This window comes from Aptenodytes patagonicus, chromosome W (genome assembly GCF_965638725.1).
Source record: "Aptenodytes patagonicus chromosome W, bAptPat1.pri.cur, whole genome shotgun sequence".
Classification (NCBI taxonomy): Eukaryota; Metazoa; Chordata; class Aves; order Sphenisciformes; family Spheniscidae; genus Aptenodytes; species Aptenodytes patagonicus.
Window position 1 is genome coordinate 20,128,525 of NC_134981.1, and position 18,919 is coordinate 20,147,443.

Here is an 18,919-nt window from a genome sequence, read left to right on the forward strand (position 1 = left end):
GTAAAATCTACATTAACTTGTGTATTTCTTCAAAGCACAAAATCTATAAAGTCAGTTCTCACACATAACAAACCCCAATAACTCAGAGAGATCAAAAAAAGGTAAGTGTCACCCTTTACTGCATCCCAAAGGGATTAAAAATAGTTGGTTTCACATGCCCAGAACTCTCAAACTAATTTTTATGTATTTTCAGATGAGTCCAAATGCATTCAAAGAGTAAGTATCATGCAGTGTGCATGGGAGTAACATAAATACATATTTCACAGAGATTTAAATGCAAATCCCACCGCTTTATGAAGATTCAAGATTCCTAGAATTTCATAGCAGAATTGGTGCATTCTACTTGATGAACTAAATTGAAAATGTCATGAATGTTGTAGTGCCTTACTTGTTCTCGTTGCTGGCATCATACCGAGGCATAGGGTCAAAATCATTTCCATTTACATCAAAACTGGCCTGTGAATCCTGTAGCCAACAGGAGAAAGAAAACCAGTGTCTCATTAATTAGTCATTGACTCATGTGGCCTATATATTCTTCAGCAGGTTTCTACAAGAGAGCAATTAGGCTAACTAACATTCCTGTGGTTTTACGATGATTGCATGTTCTAGGAAAGGATTATATATTTAATAATTATAGGATTTAGATATTTTATTTTATTTTATTTTATTTTTTGAAAAGGGAGTAGGATAATAAATGCCCTGAAAAAGCATAGTTCCAATGTCTGTGAGGAAGTAGGAAGAGGTGTTTCATTAAACCAAAAGACTATATTCCTTCTAAGAAACTTTCAGAAATTAAGTGTTCATTCTTAAAATCAGGATTTTGCTAAATGTTTCAAGATTCAAGAAATTATCTGCAAGATGATGACTGAAATTTCAGTCATTGTTTCAAGGAAAAAGAATAATATCACTATCCTAATAATATTTTTATTAAAATACAGTTTGAAGTGAAACATAAAGTACATTCCCATTTGGAAAAAAGTGTCTCTCTAAACATCCCTTAATTGGCTGGGAGGGTTCAAATATATGCAAAATATCTGCATATTTTTGTTCCATATTTTACATTTACTGAGATTCTTAGAGCTGAAAATAGTTTATAGAGCAAATAACTGCAGGTTTGTAGGGTTCTTGTTAATTAATGTGGTAGCGTGTGGTGTGTTGACATGGAAAGCAGTTCTTTTTAATCTCTTCTTTGTTCAAAGCCAGTTACCACATCCACCTCAAATATTCCTGTTTGCAGCCACACCAGCAATAATCTGTCATATAGAAGGCATCAAGCAAGCAATGTGAATTGCTCTGAGGGAATTCCTTGTTGGCATGAGGAAAAGGAGAGAGAAGGTGGTAAGGGAATAAATAGCTACTTTGAATTCAGTGGAAGGACAGTACTGGGATGAAGTGACACCTGTGTCATTCAATGAGGAGGTAAAATTATATTTGGTTTGTTTAAATTACTTTAGAGTTTAAAATGAAAGATGTGTCATGCATTAGGATCAAACTAAGCATACATTGATAAATAGATCAATATCCTGTCATTTGTGCTTACGCAGTAATGTATTTCAAAGCTGAGTTCCACATGCAATGGGGAAGGATACAGATATAAGTGTGACTAATTTTAAATAAATGGCTTTAGAACTATGGACACCATTGTAGCTTTTGATGGGTTTTTAATGTTGGTACTGTCACCTTCATTTCTTGAATGCTCTGTCAAGATGATATGCTCCCTGGCACAAAGCCTGTGATTGAGGCCCTTTTACAAGATCTATGTCTGTAATGGGCCTGAAGGTATATACATGCCTCGTGTGTGTTATCTTCACCAATCTGACTCAGTCCAAATATATTTGTTTGTTTTCTTACCTTGTGTGTATGTACAGCTTGCACATTTAATTTCAGAAAAATAATAAGATCCTTAAGGTCATGTGCTTTCAGGTAATGCCTATTTCTGAACCACAGGAATAATCACTCCAGCAAAGCGCAACCCTAACATTCTAAACAGCTTCAAAGTGTGGCACTAAACCAAGAAATCACCCACTAGAGAAGCAGCTTCTCCTCACATTACACAATCCTTCAAAGGTATATTAAACCAATAATTTAAATGTGATGAACCACAACCAAACAAAAACTTTCTGAGGCTACATGAAACATAGGACACAGTAAACAAAGGATACAGTTCTCCTCTTATTACAAATCGGGAGGGGGCTCACTGGAATTAACAGAGATTTACTAGAAAGACCTCAAAATATTCTACACCTATTTTTAACTGAGTGACTCACAAGTCATGTCTTTTTCCTTTAATATTATTTCTAGCAATAAGACAAAAAATAAACATTAAAAATAAAATTAAAAATAAACTCATAGGAGGATATGCCTAAAATTACAGTCTTTGAGGAGAGCTGCTGTCTTGCTAGCTAAACATATTGACCAAAAATGGACTTCAGCTGCATGCATTAACTCAAAAGCAGTGTATTCCATTCCTAACTTCTCAGAGTGTTCAGGATGTGAGGATATTAAGTAAATAATCACAGAGAAGAGAAAGAACATCACACAATTGGTTCCAACCCTTCAGAAATGAAGGACTCGATTATGAAAGGCATCCAGATACATTAAAGACGTTAAGACTGCATATAGTTTTAACTAAAAGAATACAGATTACCAAAAGATGTCCGTTTTGCTCCTGGAAGAATGCTTTCCTCCTACTGGTGTTACTATTTGAGGAATATGAACCCTCCTCCCTCCCTCCTCCCTCCTCTTTCAGTAACTTGAACATGATTGTCTTTCTATGAGCAGCAAATTAATTGCAGGGTAATAATAAAGCAGCAAATCTGGAATACTGCAGAGACTCACATAATTTTGCATCAAGTCTGGATGGTTTCTTTCAATGCCATCATCCAGGATAGTGACCACAACATTCTTTCCAGTGTAGCCTCTCTTCCAAGCACCTACTATATTCATATCTGATTGGCAATGATTGGTGTTATCACTGCAGTGCTAAGGAGAGAAGAGGAGATAAAAGTATTGGATGTTGCAGATTACTGAACAGTGTGGGTTTGAGATATTAGCCTATTCACATTAACATTACGATTTAAATTAGCAGACGAGCATGTTGATTTGAATAGCAACTATACAGGTTCAACATCTTCATTTAGAAATATAGGGATAATTAAAAAAGAAATGCCAAATTAAATGACAGTTGCTAAACCTGCTTATTTCTCTTTCAGATTACTCTTCATGTTAAGCAATAGAAAAGGGAAGTGTTCAGCCACACTGAACCACTAGAAGCCCTGTGTAAAATAAAGCATCTATTCCTGACTGTTAAACCCACTCATTTGAAATGTGCATTTCAATTGTTTGATTTTTTTTCTTCATGAAAAAAATCATATGTGGATAAAAGTAGACAAATGCCTGTACAGAAACAGCCATGGAAACAAAACTTGCTTTTTGGAGCTTATGTGTTGTATAACTTCTTTACAGAATGTCTTGGAAACTAATCCAGATTATTTTTTATCTATAAAAGGCGGCTTTTGGCAGGTTTTGTGCAATAACAGCAGACGAGCAGCAGTGATGAACCTGTAACCAAAACAACATTCTGAAAAACTTGCATATTAAGGTATCTGATGAATTGTAGATAGTTACATTGAGAACAGCCTGGGGAACTACTTTCTGAGACACCCAGTCTGGTGTTGGGGAGAAAGTTCATTTAGGGTATATTAAAATTGAAAGCCCTTTCCTTGACACAAATGCACCCAGTTCATATGAAGAAATCTGGCTTGCCATGGCAATGAGATGTGAACCTTGGGTATTCATATGCCCCATTAGCAACTGTGATCAACACGCAAAGCCGTCCCCTGTAAAGTGAGTCCAACCAGCCCCTCATCAGCACTGCTTTTCTCCAGCTCCTCCACTCAGCCAGAGCAATAGGTAAAAAAGAGAGGGTGGGGGGAAGGGGGGAAGCAGAGTGGGAGAGAGGAAAAAGAAATGGAAAAAAAATAGAAATACTTGAAACCTGTATCATAGCAACAGTGGCCACATGAGCACGCTTGGCATTCACTCCCTCTGCCCCACAGAGTAACATTAAACATTACACTGAGATGCTTCTATCTCAGTGTAATGTTTAAGCACTCTACAAATTGTAAGGAGTATAAATACATTGAGAGATGCATTTTGCCTTGACTTAGTCCATCCCTGTCCTCCTGAACATAAACACACTGAAGGCAACCATTAGCCATGTTCAGTGCAAACTGAGGTCAGATTGCTGTCAAATTGTGTTTTCCTCCTCCTCTTTCTCCCATTCACAATACTTTCATATACAAACCAGAGGATTTAAGAATGGTCCCTAGTAACATTACCTAACATTACCTAACATTACTAGGTACTGTACATAATATGTAGTCTTGCTCTCTTTCCCTTGTCTGTGTTTGTCTGCCTATACATATATGTATGTATGTATATAGATATACATAAAAAGGCATTTGAAGGACTTTAGGGACCAGTTCCAAGGAAAGTATAGGCCAACCTTAATTTTTTTTGTTCTGTATATTGCTTGGAAATGTTTGCACTGCTGGTTTTATGAAATTAATTACACTCTAAACTCGCCCTCTGTACACAATATAGCGGTTGTAGACATGAGGCTTTGTAATGTAAAACAACAGAGTTAACAATGTGTAGTGTTTTCAGATCCCTTTGCATTTTTCAAAAGCGTTACTGAAGTAAGCATCAGAAAACACCTGCAAGAGAGATGAATACTATCCTTCACATTTTTCTGGTGTGAAGACATGGAGACAGAGAGGTAGAAGCAAATGCTCCCAACTACAGAGCAAACCCAAGAGAGAGCTGCAATGGGCAATCGGGATTCCTGGGTCTGACTGAATCAGATTTCTTGGGGCACCTGTATGCTAAGGAGAGGCTCCAAAGTCAGCAACAAAATCAAAATACTTTCCTGCTGGATTAAGGGCAAAACCAAGAGTACTGATTTTGGCTGGGACAGAGTTAATTTTCTTCATAGTAGCTGGTATGGGGCTATGTTTTGGATTTGTGACCAAAACAGTGTTGATAACATAAGGATGTTTTAGTTATTGCTGAATAGTGTTTGCACAGTGTCAAGGTCTTTTCTGCTTCTCACACTGCCCCACCAGCGAGTAGGCTGGGGGTGCACAAGAAGTTGGGAGGGTGTGGGAATGGGAGTCTCACTAACGGACATTCCTGAGTTTGATTTTAATGAGCAAACACTGCACCACCTGGCATCACAAGGCACTTAAGCAGAAAATAACGGAGAAAGGAATGTGCAGTTGGAAGGAGAAAAACAAGATAAAGACCATGAAGGCATTTCGCATGATCAGAAAGAACGGGCCAATCTGCTAGAGCATAGATGCACGTGAACACAAGGCTGTAACCTATCTGCAAGCTGCAGGTAGCGCGTGTCCATAGTAGATAACTATATAAGCCCTGTTATAAGTGTAAATAAAGGAGAATGACCATACTCATATTGAGATCCGTCATTACTCCGGAATCGCAACTCCCGCTCCGTCGTCGACACTGAACAAAGGGAAACTCCGACATCTGGTAGCAGAGGATGGTTCGGCGCATATCTTCGAGACTGCGGTAAGAGCAGCGAGAGAAGGGGAGCGGGAGAAAAGCGGCTGGGAGTTGTACTATCCCGATGATCGGAGGGGGATAAGATAACGGAGCAGTCTGGCCAACTGCCTCCCAGTGAGCGACCGCTATCATGGAAATAGAGGTGGCAGCTGCGTTGCTCGTAAGCATCCTCTCCAAGAGAGGGATCGAGACAACGGTAAAACAATTATGTACGTTGATTAAATTAGGACAACGTTGGGGACATTTTAAGGACAGTCAAACTATTTTTTCTGACCTTGAGTGGCGAGAGCTTGGCAATACTATGTGGGAGCAGACTATCACGGGGGATGAAAAGTCAAAGAAGGAGATTAAAACAGTGCGGGAACTATGGAGGTCTGTGTCAGAGACTTTAAAAGCCATGAAAGCTGAAAGAAAGGTGGCTTGTGCAGCCACTCAAATGCTAGCCCCAGAACCCTTGCCTGATAGACCGAAGAATACAACATCTGGACTGTTTCGGTTCTTTGGGCCGTCTGCAGTCCGAGGTATGTCGGGTACCCCCAAACGAACTGCCTTGGAAGCCAAGTATAGTGTTCTGGGGGGTGACGGCGCTTCTGAACTGCTTGAAACGTACCCTCCGCTTACGGACTGCAAAGATGCAGAAACTAGCGGTAACGGGGCCCCTCTTTCACCTGAGGCGGTCGCGGAAGAGCGACGACCCGGAGAGGAGGAGCGGCTAGCTCCGTTAACCCCTCCGTGGCCAACAGACCCGCCTCTAGGAGTCTCTTCAGGTGCGTCTACTCCGCCACAGGGTGACAGCAAAGCACAGAGTATGGCTGAGACTAATGAGCTCCTGAAGAAGGTAGTGCAACAGTTACAGGACTTAACAATTACAGCCCAGAGGGGAGGAATGGAGCACCTGTCCGGGGCATCAGGGGAATCCCTACCCCCTTGCCTCTCTGGACCACCAGCGACGGTTCAGCCCAGACGCTGGAGCGAAGTGGCTAGAGACGCTATGCTGGACGGGCAGTGGCAAGCGGTATCCAGCTTGGGGGCGAGTGCTTTTCCTGTGCTGCAAGAGAATAACGGCAATAAGTGGGCACCTCACGATTGGAAAATCCTACAGCAAGCAAAAACCACTGTGTCCCAGTATGGGATAAAATCAGAAGCTTCACGTCAAATTGTAATCTGGATTTTTTCGGCTGACCTGATGTGCCCTGCTGACTGCCAAAACCTTATGAGGCTTTTATTGTCACCTACGCAGTATTTGTTGTGGGGGTCGGAATGGTCACGGCGGGCGGCAAGTGCTGCGGCACAGCATCAAACGCAGGGGGATCCCCTCTATGGGATTACCGCGGAAATGATAACGGGGACGGGAAGGTTTAATGATATTAATGCTCAGTTGGTTTTTCCTATTGCTTTGTTGCAGTTGTCTGCCAAACTGGTGCTAGATGCCTTTTTAGCCTTACCCGGTTCGCCCACTCCATCCTTTAGTTCTGTACAGCAAGGTGCCACTGAAGCATATAGTCATTTTGTCGATCGCTTGTGGGGGGCGATACGTGGGGGGAAAAAAAAAAAAAAAAAAAAAAAAGAAAAGAGAAAAAAAAAAAGAGAAAAAAAAAGAGGAAAAAAAACCAACAAACCCAACAAACAAAAAAACAAAAACAAAGAGTGCCTACGGTGTGTACCGTGAGTATTGTGTCAGTGTTACCATTGTGATAAGAAGTGGTGGGCCCGGTGCACGCGCGCACAAAGGTGGTGTGAAACTTGCTATCTGAAAGAAATAGTGCTGTATAGAATATTAATAACCACTGGACACGAAATACAGTCCACGAAACTGCCAAATTGATTATTGTTTGTAAAAAAAAAAAAAAAAAGGCAATTCGCCTAGAAGAGAAAATGTTGAGCCAGGCAGATGTGATCGTAATTGGCCTAATCTTAATAATCCCAGGGTCGGCAACTATATATCGCATTAACCCAAGGGAAAATATGTGGGTAACCTGGGCAAATAAAACAGGGCAGCCCGCGTTTTGCCTTTCCCTCGCCTCAGCAACTGAGCCGTTTAGGACTTGTTTGTTAGGTATGCCTGGATATAAGGAAGGTGACTTTGCCAGGTTCAGTACTGGCAGCTGTACTAATGTGACTACAACTAGCAACTGTAGTGCTAACTTGATAAAAGGATTAAATCACTCGCTACCCTGGAATCCCCAGGAGTTGGAACTATTAGGGTCGATGCGAGTTGGAAATACATCTAAAAATTGGACTCAGACATGTTTTATATTTGGGGGACCCCTACAGACGGGTATCCACTTCTACCAGGCAAGAAACTGGACAGGGTGGACTAATGTCACCTCCCACGCATCTTACTACAAGTATCAGGATGCGGGCGATTTTTGTGGTACCAATGACAGTGGTAATAGCTATGCTTTAGGAGCGGCTGGAGCGGAAACAAAGGGAGGAATAGGGATCTGGAACAATGGTACCCCAAAGGCGTTGCCCCCACAGGTATTTTTAATATGTGGGGACAGGGCCTGGCAGGGTATCCCAGCAAATGCTGTAGGAGGGCCATGCTACTTAGGAAAATTGACCCTGCTGGCCCCGGGACAAAATTGGTGGAAAACCATAACAAGAAAAGGGCAACAACAAAGACGAAAAAGAGCCGCCACGGGTCTTTCCCCAGACTGTCGTGATGACGTGATTCTGCCTAGCGACACCGAAAAAGTCTTCCTTTCACTATTTGTACCAGGCGCTGCAGCTGCGAGGGCCCTAAATGAGGTAGGGAAATTAGCTTGTTGGGCTAAAAAGCAGGCTGATGTGACAACAGAGCTTATTGAAAAATTACTTGCAGATCAGGATAGCTTCCGTCATGCGATTTTACAGAATAGAGCCGCTATTGACTTTCTGTTATTAGCACAAGGACATGGGTGTGAGGATTTTGAAGGGATGTGTTGTATGAATCTGTCTGACCATGGGGAGTCAATCCACAAACAGCTACAATGGTTAAAGGACCACACCAAGAATATTCAACAAGATCACGGGTTATTCGATACCTGGCTTAAGAATATATTTGGGGAACTGCCATCTTGGATAATAAGTTTAATAAAAGAAAGCTTACGCATTTTAATTGTTATATTAGTAATAAGTATATGCTCTTGTATAATTTTTAGCTGTGTGAAGAAAGCAATTATGAAAATTGTTAATCAAGTCTGGGTTGCTCAAAAACAAGAAGGGGGAATTGTGGAGGAGTGGCTGGTACAGCAGGGGCACGATCTAGTATCCCTGAGCAACCCATGTTTTTAACAGTAGCAGGGATATGCTGACAAAGACGGCTGGTGACCTTGACCATCCTTCCCTGAGCAGAAGAAGGAGCCTCGCCACGTGATGAACAACAAAAGCGGAACAACACCCGGGATAAGGAGGAGGCAGAGATCGGTGAGACCAGCCGGCAGCTACCAATGAGAAGGGTGTTGTGAACGCGTGGACAGCTGTGATTAACCAATTATAGGTTGTTATGAAGAGCGTGCCCAGCCACCCCATCCGTTCCGGTGAATGATGGGGGAGTGACCGGGGAGAAAGACCCCCTGGCTGCTGCGTTTGCAGACTTGCGGGTATCAGACAGCTCCTCCTCGTGGCTGGTTAAAAGGACTAGCCAAGCTAAGAGGGATATGTGTAATAGTATTTATATGCATTTTTGTTTTGTGTACCCTGTTTGTTGCAATGTATACGAAAAATGATTGAAAGATCGGTTTCAGCAGTGTTTCTAGTAAAACAAAAAGGGGGAGATGTGGGAATGGGAGTCTCACTAACGGACATTCCTGAGTTTGATTTTAATGAGCAAACACTGCACCACCTGGCATGACAAGGCACTTAAGCAGAAAATAACGGAGAAAGGAATGTGCAGCTGGAAGGAGAAAAACAAGATAAAGACCATGAAGGCATTTCGCATGATCAGAAAGAACGGGCCAATCTGCTAGAGCATAGATGCGCGTGAACACAAGGCTGTAACCTATCTGCAAGCTGCAGGTAGCGCGTGTCCATAGTAGATAACTATATAAGCCTTGTTATAAGTGTAAATAAAGGAGAATGACCATACTCATATTGAGATCTGTCATTACTCCGGAATCGCAACTCCCGCTCCGTCGTCGACACTGAACAAAGGGAAACTCCGACAGGAGGGGACACAGCTGGGACAGCTGACCCCAACTGACCAAAGAGATATTCCATACCATATGACGTCACGCTCAGCAATAAAAGCTGGGGGAAGAAGGGGGAAGGGGGGACATTCAGAGTTATGGCATTTTGTCTTCCCAAGTAACCATTATGCGTGATGGAGCCCTGCTTTCCTGGAGATGGCTGAACACCTGCATGTCGATGGGAAGTAGTGAATGAATTCCTTGTTTTGCTTTGCTTGCACGCACAGCTTTTGCTTTACCTATTAAACTGTCCTTATCTCAACCCACGTGTTTTCTCACTTTTACCCTTCTGATTCTCTCCCTCATCCCACTGAGTGAGCGAGTGAGCAAGTGGCTGTGTGGTGCTTAGCTGCCCACTGGGGCTAACCCACAACACCAAGGTAGAAAGTCCTTGCTTATCATCTTTTTCATCCAATATGCACTTTCTCTTTATCTATGTCGACTGGAATGGATCACTCTGATTCCTAACTATTGTCTCATGCCTTGACCAAGCTGTGCAACCAGCTAGACCATTACACTGATCATTCATCCCCCTTCTCTGAAATGCTGATCAATCTTTTGGCTGCTTTGCTATCTGTCTTGTCCTCTCATCTTAGGGGATGAGCCAGTTGTTCTGCTTACAGGCCAGTCAAACCACTCAGGCTGAGCATGTATATGGGTTTTTAATCCCTTTCCTCTTCCAAGTTCTTTGGCTCTCTGCCAGAAGATGACTGCTTTTTTCTTTAATGATGTCACCGCAGCCAGTTGCCCTCGCTTACCTTACCTGAACTTCTGCTTTTGTGGTGGCAGCAGAAGGGTGTGTGTAATTCATTAGCTGCTTTGCTACCTGCATGTACACAAACATAATATAAGATATATCTGCCGCTTTACTGAGTGCTCTGTTGATTCTCTCAAAAGACGTGCCAGATCAAACTGATGTTCAAGTTGCCTTGCTCTGCTCCAAGATTGGGCAGAAAGCCAGTCTAAACAAACTCTTTCAGTATAAATGAAATTCCAGGGGTAAAGCAGGCATAACTGCATACCCACATATAACTTTGGATCACAGAATATGTAACATATGGACAGAGAATGGAAAGGCAGTGGAGATGCATCCAAGTGTGAGTAGTTCAATAGCAGATAAAGGGTTCAGTTCTTACTGTTACAATATATAATTTATTCTCGTCCTATTAAAAATAGCCTGTTTTCTCTTCACCTCTATTCCTTACTCTTCTTCCTCCTCTCACTTCTTTTTTATCTGTGCTCTTACCTCCCTGCTCCCAGCCTTGTTCTTCTTGTCAAGTACTGTCCTTTACCACTTAAATTCCAGTTTTGTTTGGTTCAACATCAGATCTCAGATCCCTGTAGTTTGTGATTTTCTCTATTTTAATTTGATTGTTCACATTGCTCTCAAGGCAGTCAGAAAATTTGGCTTTTATCAGAAACACTTTAAATCTTGGAGTACAATTACTCTTCAGATACTATATAATATGGTATAGGTGTTCTGTTCCATATGGTATAGATATGCTCTCTTTCCTGTCACTTTAAATTCCTCTTTCCTTCAAAATACTTTCTTGTTAGGAATTTTCCACTATTGAGTTCCATTCTATTATTTTCCTTTAACCATGTGCTGTTTCCTAAACATCAGTCCAAATTATATTGTCAGCTGCTTAGCAGAGGGCTTTTCTTTAATGAATTTATAGGCACTGTTTTGATTTACAGTGTTACCCAAATAAAAAATAATATAACATCTGTCATGATAATAAAAATTATGTAATTCAGATTGATTGAATTTTGTATCAGTGGGCAAGTACTGAATTATCTAACTAATTTTCAATGTATTTTTTCTGTCTTCTCTTTTTAGAGTCAAAACAATCTTTGTCATATTAATGTACAGAAGCTGTGGGGTTGCAATGTTTTTATTAGATCTATTAATCTTTGAAGTGTTGTTTTTGAATTTTAAAAGGAATAGTATAAACCAGGTTAGTCTATGGAATTTCCCCCTCTCTCAGCAGATAAAGTAATTCAGAAATTTCCTGCATTAGTACCATGACTAGACAACTGCAGTAAGCCAGCACCATTTCAACATACATTGTTTACATCTATTGCATGGAGGATACCGTCAAAAGGAATAAACAACCCCTCACCCAGTTACATAGAGTAATTTCATTAAGGTTTTTAAAAAGCAATTAAAGGATGATGTTTGTCTTTGGACTGTTTAACTGGAAAATGTTAATGATACCACAGTTAGTATTTAATAGGAACTATCTGCAGGGTTGAGAGACTCCTGAAGGACCTGTAGGAAGGAAGAGGGGCATAATAAGGAAAACTTCAGATACAAAACTTTTCTCATACTTGAAATTCATGTCTTACAAGGGTAAAAGGCCAAAAGAATCACTTGGACATCTTTTGGACAGACAATTTGGAAGCTCTCCTTTGCAATTAAAAAGCAGACATGAAATTAGAAAAGTTTTCTGTTTTGACATTGTATTCAATGTCAAACATGTGCCTGGATTCTCTTAGCCATTTTGTGAAATTCTCTCTAAAAACTAGCTTACTGTCATTATCATTATCTTAATGTTTTCTGTCTGCTGCACTAATTTTGGTGGTTTGAGGCTTGGTGTATCCAGTTAGTGATCAATAACAAAATTGAATGACTAAACTGAGAAATTGGGAATCATATTGATGGTCAAAATCTTTTGGGATTCCAGAGCTAAAAATAAAATTAAAACAACGACTGTAAAATTCTGTATTTTGTGATGCCCGTTAGTCTATAAAAAACAGAATAGAAACAAAGTTTCTAGTCCTGTGACATGCAGTGTCTCAGAAAGTGCACATTATGCCCTCTATAAGTCTTCATGAGGTACATAGCATTGATTTCCTGAGTTAGCAGTAGTTGAAGATCTTATCAATATCTAACGGAAATAGAGAAATACAAGACAATAATCAAAATAACATAATTTTAAAGACCAATCATGTGAGTTGGCAGGTCTTAGAACTAATTTGGCAGAACATTACACATGCTTCTGACCCCATGAAAGCTCTGAAATACTAGTCCCTTTATAGTATTTAAAAAAAAAAAGAAAAAAAAGAAAAAAAAAAGAAAAAAAAGAAAAAAGAAAAAAAGAAAAAAACTCTTTCAGGTTTCATTAGAATAGTAATTAAAAGGTCCTTGGCACAAACTATGCAGATTACAGCCATGTTCTTTACATCAGGGGGATGTGTCAGCTACTAAGGTGTGATCATGGAGAGGACAGAGAAATTGTACAAGATTGCACACAGAGGAACGACAGTCAAGGGCCTATGCATTGATCTTGATCAACACAAACAGGGAGAAGAGGGGCACACAGGGCCAAGAAATGGATCCTGGTGTTTTGTGGAGCTATCAGAAAAAAAGAGATCATCTACCTATTCTGTGAAGGGAATGTAATGTGGGGTATTTGGCATTCTTAGCTTATCTGTTGTGACTGACCAAAAATCCCCTAAAATGGAAGAAAGCTTAGAGGAGATGGGACACGTGATGTGCCCGTGAAGCTCAGAGAATAAGGCAGGGTGTGACTGACCACAGCTGTTGCAAAGAAAGCTGACTTTATCTCAACACTAAGGGGATGGGAGGGTGACCTTTGTTTTAGATAAACAGCTATGTCAGTTGAGTGGATCAACTAGTGGTGTAAATGTTTCTCTCGGAGTTCATTAAAAGAGTGTGAATGTCTCCCTGAGTTAGCCAGACCAGCATGGGGGGAGTGAATACGTGGCTCAGCCCAACATAGAGTATAAAAACTAGACAACTAACAAAAGAAGTTCGAAGAGAGCAATGGGCTTGAGCTGGCTTCAACCCATGTATTCTTTTCCGGCGACTGGGGATGCCCAGCATTGCGACGGTGAGCATATTATAGAGACTGGTAATGAAGATCACATTGGTATTATGCTTGAACTGTGTATTGCAATTGCTATGTTTTGCTAAGTGTAACTTATATTTGTATTGTGTTACGCGGTATATTTTATATCACTCTGCTAAATCTGAAATCCCATGTAACATCAACTGTCTTCAAATAAGTAAATTTGATATTAAACATTACACCTTCCATGCGTGGAATATCTAAAAGAACCTAGTCAGAGAGCATTGGACTCTGACATCTGGGCAAATGCATAGGCAGAAAAGTTTATCAGGTTTTAACTTTAGTAGAGGAGACATCCTGATGCTTTCTGAGGTAGTTTCATGCAGTGTTCTGAGTTAAAACTTGCCAATTGTTTTCTCTTTTCCTGAAAAAAAACCAGAAATAATCTCTTTTCTTTATGCTTTTGATGTGATCCAATTTTAAAATGGAATGAAATAAGCAAGCAGGGAGGTAATCAAGAGTTGGAAAGGTAAGTTCCTTATTAAAATGGCTCATATAATTTAAGAGAAATCATGATGTGTTTTGAAGAACATCATAACCTGAAGAGCTGAAGTGATCTACTGAAATTATTTTTTTCTTTGTCTTCTCCAGGGTACAGTTGAAAGCTATATTTTCTAAGAAGACTCTTTAATAAAATAATGTACAGAAGTATTTATCACACTTTTATTCTTTCATCACAATTAAAAGAAGGTGAAAGAAGGATTTTAAGGAGAAGGTATGCTTGCAGAGAATTTTTAGTTTTTCTTAGCTATAACCTGATATTTATTGCATGATACACAGAAATTGCTAACTGCATAGGAAATAATTTTCCTTTCAGTTTCACCTTTAAATAAGTTTGGATTATTGCTGCACACAATATTTTAAAGGTCTACCAGGACTAGGAACATAATAGAAGGTCTGACTAATCTCAAACACGAGATGTTTTGCATTAAATGGTATCTGACTTCTAGAGTCAGGCTTTACTGAATTGCTACCTTTTTTTTTATTGGTGTCTGTATCAAGATAAATATTTCAAAACTGTACCATACTAAATACCAAATTCATTGCTCATGCAGCTCCAGAGGGTTTAGTTAATTTACTTCAGAGATTAATTTGGTTCTTAAGCTTTATTGATTCTTTAAGTTAACAAACAAAATATACTTAGAGGCCAATAAGAACAATCACAGTCATATATTATTTTATGCCTGTTTAAGCAATGAAGTAGAACAGGAAATCAATATAAAAAGGCTTCTTGTATTCATAGAAGTATCTAATGGCTATAATGAATCAAGAATAATTTACAAGACTATATATATTTTTTTTTTCAGTGAAAAGTAAAGAGCTTATAACTGTTATTCTGTGGCTGTGACTACATTACTAGTCTTTCCAAAATAGAAGAATTTATAATGCATTAAATTCATATTCAGGACAATTCTATCACTTTTCCAACATTGGAACTTTTTAAAGTCAACACTGGTTGTTTTTCTGTAAGCTGTGTGCTGGCTTAAACATGAGATAATTCAAGAATGTCCTATATGTCCATGTTCCACAGGCAGCCAGGCTGAGGATGGTTCAGCCTTTTTAGCGAGGGAAACACACACACACACACACACACACCCCTCCCACCCTTTCTAGGTCTGCAGACTGCAGAGTTTTTCTCCCAGTTGTAAGTACCGGAACCTGCAGAGGCACAGAAATAATTTACCTTTAATATCACCCCTTCGTCCTATGTGGGGCATAACTTGTGGCTCTGACAGGTTGTATGCCTCTAGTCCTAATTTCTTCCCATGTGGAGGCAACAGCAGAGGCTCCTTCAAAGCAAAGACAAAAATCTTGCTAAAACTGCCTCATGGTCATTGTGCATGCCATGCTGCCTCCACTAAGTGGCAAATGTGAGAAGAGGCATTCACAAAATCTCTGAAAGGTCCACCATATCATCACAAAGAGTAAGAATACATATATGTACAGAAGGAAGGGAAAAAAAATTGTGTATAAAGGCAGCCAGAATGTGTCCAGCTTACTTTGGATGCACAAATCCATATAAATGGTACATCATAGACCTAGTGTACCTCAAATATCTTTGAATCGGTGCTCACATATTGTGAGCTGTATGTCGACATATGGACAGATTTCTGCCTGGGAAGTGTTGGGAAAAATATTTGAACCTGATGCAGAACATCATGGGAAGTCAGTAAAGGAGGGAGAGGGGAGGAAAGAAATAATTTCCACAACCTGTGGCTACTACTAAATAATGCAGGAAGGAAAGAAGCATACATGGAAATGGACCTCCATATGTGGCAGTATTCCCTCAGGAGACCTATCCAATGACTGCTACTACTACTGCTACTACTACTATCACTACTATATAAATAGCCTACTTAGCCAGAGAAGGCCAGAAAGTAGAACAAAAGCTAATGCATTTTTACCTGCTTAAAGTCCTGTCTAAGAAAAAAAGAATGGCGATTCTTTTATTAATATGTGAGCAGAGCAGCTGTAGAGCATCAGACCTGGGGATCCAGCATTCCTGAAGGAAGAATAATTCCCCAGAGAGAAAATTCTTTCCATTCTGCCATTTTTTGCTTTTGCCTCATACTTTTTTTTTACCTCCTCTAAGTCCCGAAAAAGAAATAAAAATGTGGCAGTTTTACAGAAAGTCCCAAGATGCTTTTTTTTTTTAAACATCAGTTCACGGAGTCCATATGAATATATGACTGAGACCGAGTGCTCCATTTTTTAAGGTTTTGTTTGCTGGGGGTTTTTTTATTCCTCTCGATTATAAAAAAATTTGAAAATGTGAACACTGGTCTCAGATCACAAAAGCCAAATAAAAAGAACAGAGGTTAGATTTGTGTGGCTTTTCTAAGCTCTTGATTTTAAATGCAAATTCAAGACTATATTCTGGGCATGACCTGTGAGTTTTGAATGCTTCAGGCTGGTAATACTCATCTCCTTAACTCCCTTTCACAATTTACATTTTAAGGTGTTTTCAAGTCAAAAACCATTACTTCTATATGAAGTTGTTAAGAAGTATTGGAGAGGGATATGGTTCTATTTAGACTTTGTGTGAACGTATGTGACAGAATTAAACTAACCACAAGGAGAGAAGGCCCTAAACAGATGGCTCCAGTTAATCATTAACCTTCCTAGAGACTGATGAGAGTGGGGGGAGCCTGGGCCTTATATAAATCCATTTGTTTGTTTATTTATTTATTTATTTATTTATTATTTCACAGGGAAAAGAGGGAAGGGTGACCTTTAGGAAAGATGTGCTATTGCAGGAATGCTTGGGGAGAAGCTTGCTTTTCTAAGAGTGTTTCGAACTTGTATGGTTGAGAGGACTTATGAGGAAACAGATGAAAAGATGCTGGCTCCGAATACTCGCACATCACTTTTTGAGGGGAACCTCAATCCATCCCACTTCTACCAGTTTGATGCCAGGGCCAGCAATAGATGCCCAGAGCCTGGAGAAGGAACACAGGTCAGTAGGAGAGTGCCTGAAGAGCAGCACAAAGGAACTCCAGCCAGTAAGACAGCTTCACTGGGGGCCCAACTTAAATGCCTCTATGCAAAAGCATGTAGACTATGCAGACTCCAGCAATAGGCCCTGTGGCCACTCAGACCCCGGTGACAGGCACTGCGGCCACTCCAATCCCGGCAACAGGCCCTGCGGCAACTCAGACTCCGGTGGCATGCACTGCGGCCACTCAGACCCCAGCGACACGCCCTGTGGCTGAACCAAAGAACCAGCCTGTGCCGGTATCAGTCACCCCTGTACACAAGAAGAAATTTTGGAAGTAGAAGTCGGCTCGTTTAGTAAGGGAGGAAGAAGCTTCTTCTAAAAGGGGGCTGGAGGAAGAAGTGTACGAGACAGATGACCCTGGAGAAGGGCCATCACGAGAACAGCAGGAGGAGAGCCGGCCGCTGATCGGGGAGGAAGAAGAGGAAGAACTCATAAACGAGGCAGTGACCACCCGATCTCTATCCCTGAGTGAGCTGCGAGATATACAAAAGGATTTCAGCCGTCATCCAGGTGAGCATATTGTCACCTGGCTGCTCTGATGCTGGGATAATGGGGCCAGTAGCCTAGAATCAGAGGGTAATGAAGCCAAGCAGCTGGGATCCCTTTCTAGGGAAGGGGGCATTGACAAAGCAATTGGAAAAGGGACACAAGTCCTCAGCATTTGGAGGCGACTCTTGTCAAGCGTGAAGGAAAGGTATCCCTTTAAGGAAGATGTCATATGTCGCCCAAGCAAGTGGGCCACCATGGAGAAGGGTATCCAGTTTCTGAGAGAATTAGCTGTGCTGGAGGTGATTTATGATGACCTGAACAATGAACAACTATCCAAAGATCCAGATGAAGTCAAGTGCACACGACCCATGTGGAGGAAGTTTATAAGGAGCTCACCATCGTCATACGCCAATTCATTGGCAGTGATAACCTAGAAAGATGGAGAGGAACAAACAGTGGATGAATTGGCTAGTCAACTCCGGCAATACGAGGAAAGTCTTTCTTCCTCCCTCGTCTCGGCTGTGGAGAAACTGTCCCGGGAGTTCCAGCAATTCAAAGAGGATAGGTCCTACTCCTCACCTGTATGGACCAGTATCTCGGCTATTAGGAGTCAGCGTTCTTTTGCTCAAGAGAGAGAATATAAAGGGTACACACCACGGGGCACCCTATGGTTTTACCTGCGTGATCAGGGAGAGGACATGAGGAAGTGGGATGGGAAACCTACTGCAGCCCTAGGGGCACGGGTACGTGAATTGCAAGGGAAAACAATCACAGAAAGAGGTTCTTCCAGGAAAATTGCTGCTCCAGTTTCCAGCGGGCAGTTCCCCAGAGAGAGTAGAAGGGCTGATCTTACTCCTGATCTTAATGAAGAAACTTCTGACTCGTATGTACAAGAAATGAGAAACGAGTACTGTGATGAGGATTAGAGGGGCCCTGCCTCCAGCCAGGTGGAGGAAAGGGACAACCGGGTTTACTGGACTGTGTGGATTCGGTGGCCTGGCACATCAGACCCACAGGAGTATAAGGCTTTAGTAGACACCGGTGCACAGTGTACCATAATGCCATCAAGCTATATAGGGGCAGAACCCATCTGTATTTCTGGGGTGACGGGGGGATCCCAACAGCTAACTGTATTGGAAGCCGAAGTGAGCCTAACTGGGAATGGGTGGCAGAAGCACCCCATTGTGACTGGCCCAGAGGCTCCGTGCATCCTTGGCATAGACTACCTCAGGAGAGGGTATTTCAAGGACCCAAAAGGGTACCGGTGGGCTTTTGGTATAGCTGCCTTGGAGATGGAGGAA

General features: G+C 41.1%; 1 protein-coding gene across 1 annotated transcript in view; it reads right to left on the minus strand.

Moving 5' to 3' along the window:
• The window catches only part of LOC143172146 (proprotein convertase subtilisin/kexin type 5-like), a 276,611-nt gene that overhangs the window by 166,816 nt on the left and 90,876 nt on the right, over positions 1 to 18,919 (minus strand). The window contains exons 4-5 of the mRNA XM_076361408.1: positions 2,839 to 2,982; positions 389 to 465 (exon numbers count right to left, since the gene is read on the minus strand). Coding sequence (XP_076217523.1) covers positions 389 to 465; positions 2,839 to 2,982 — 221 coding nt within the window. The remainder of the gene's footprint in view (positions 1 to 388; positions 466 to 2,838; positions 2,983 to 18,919) is intronic.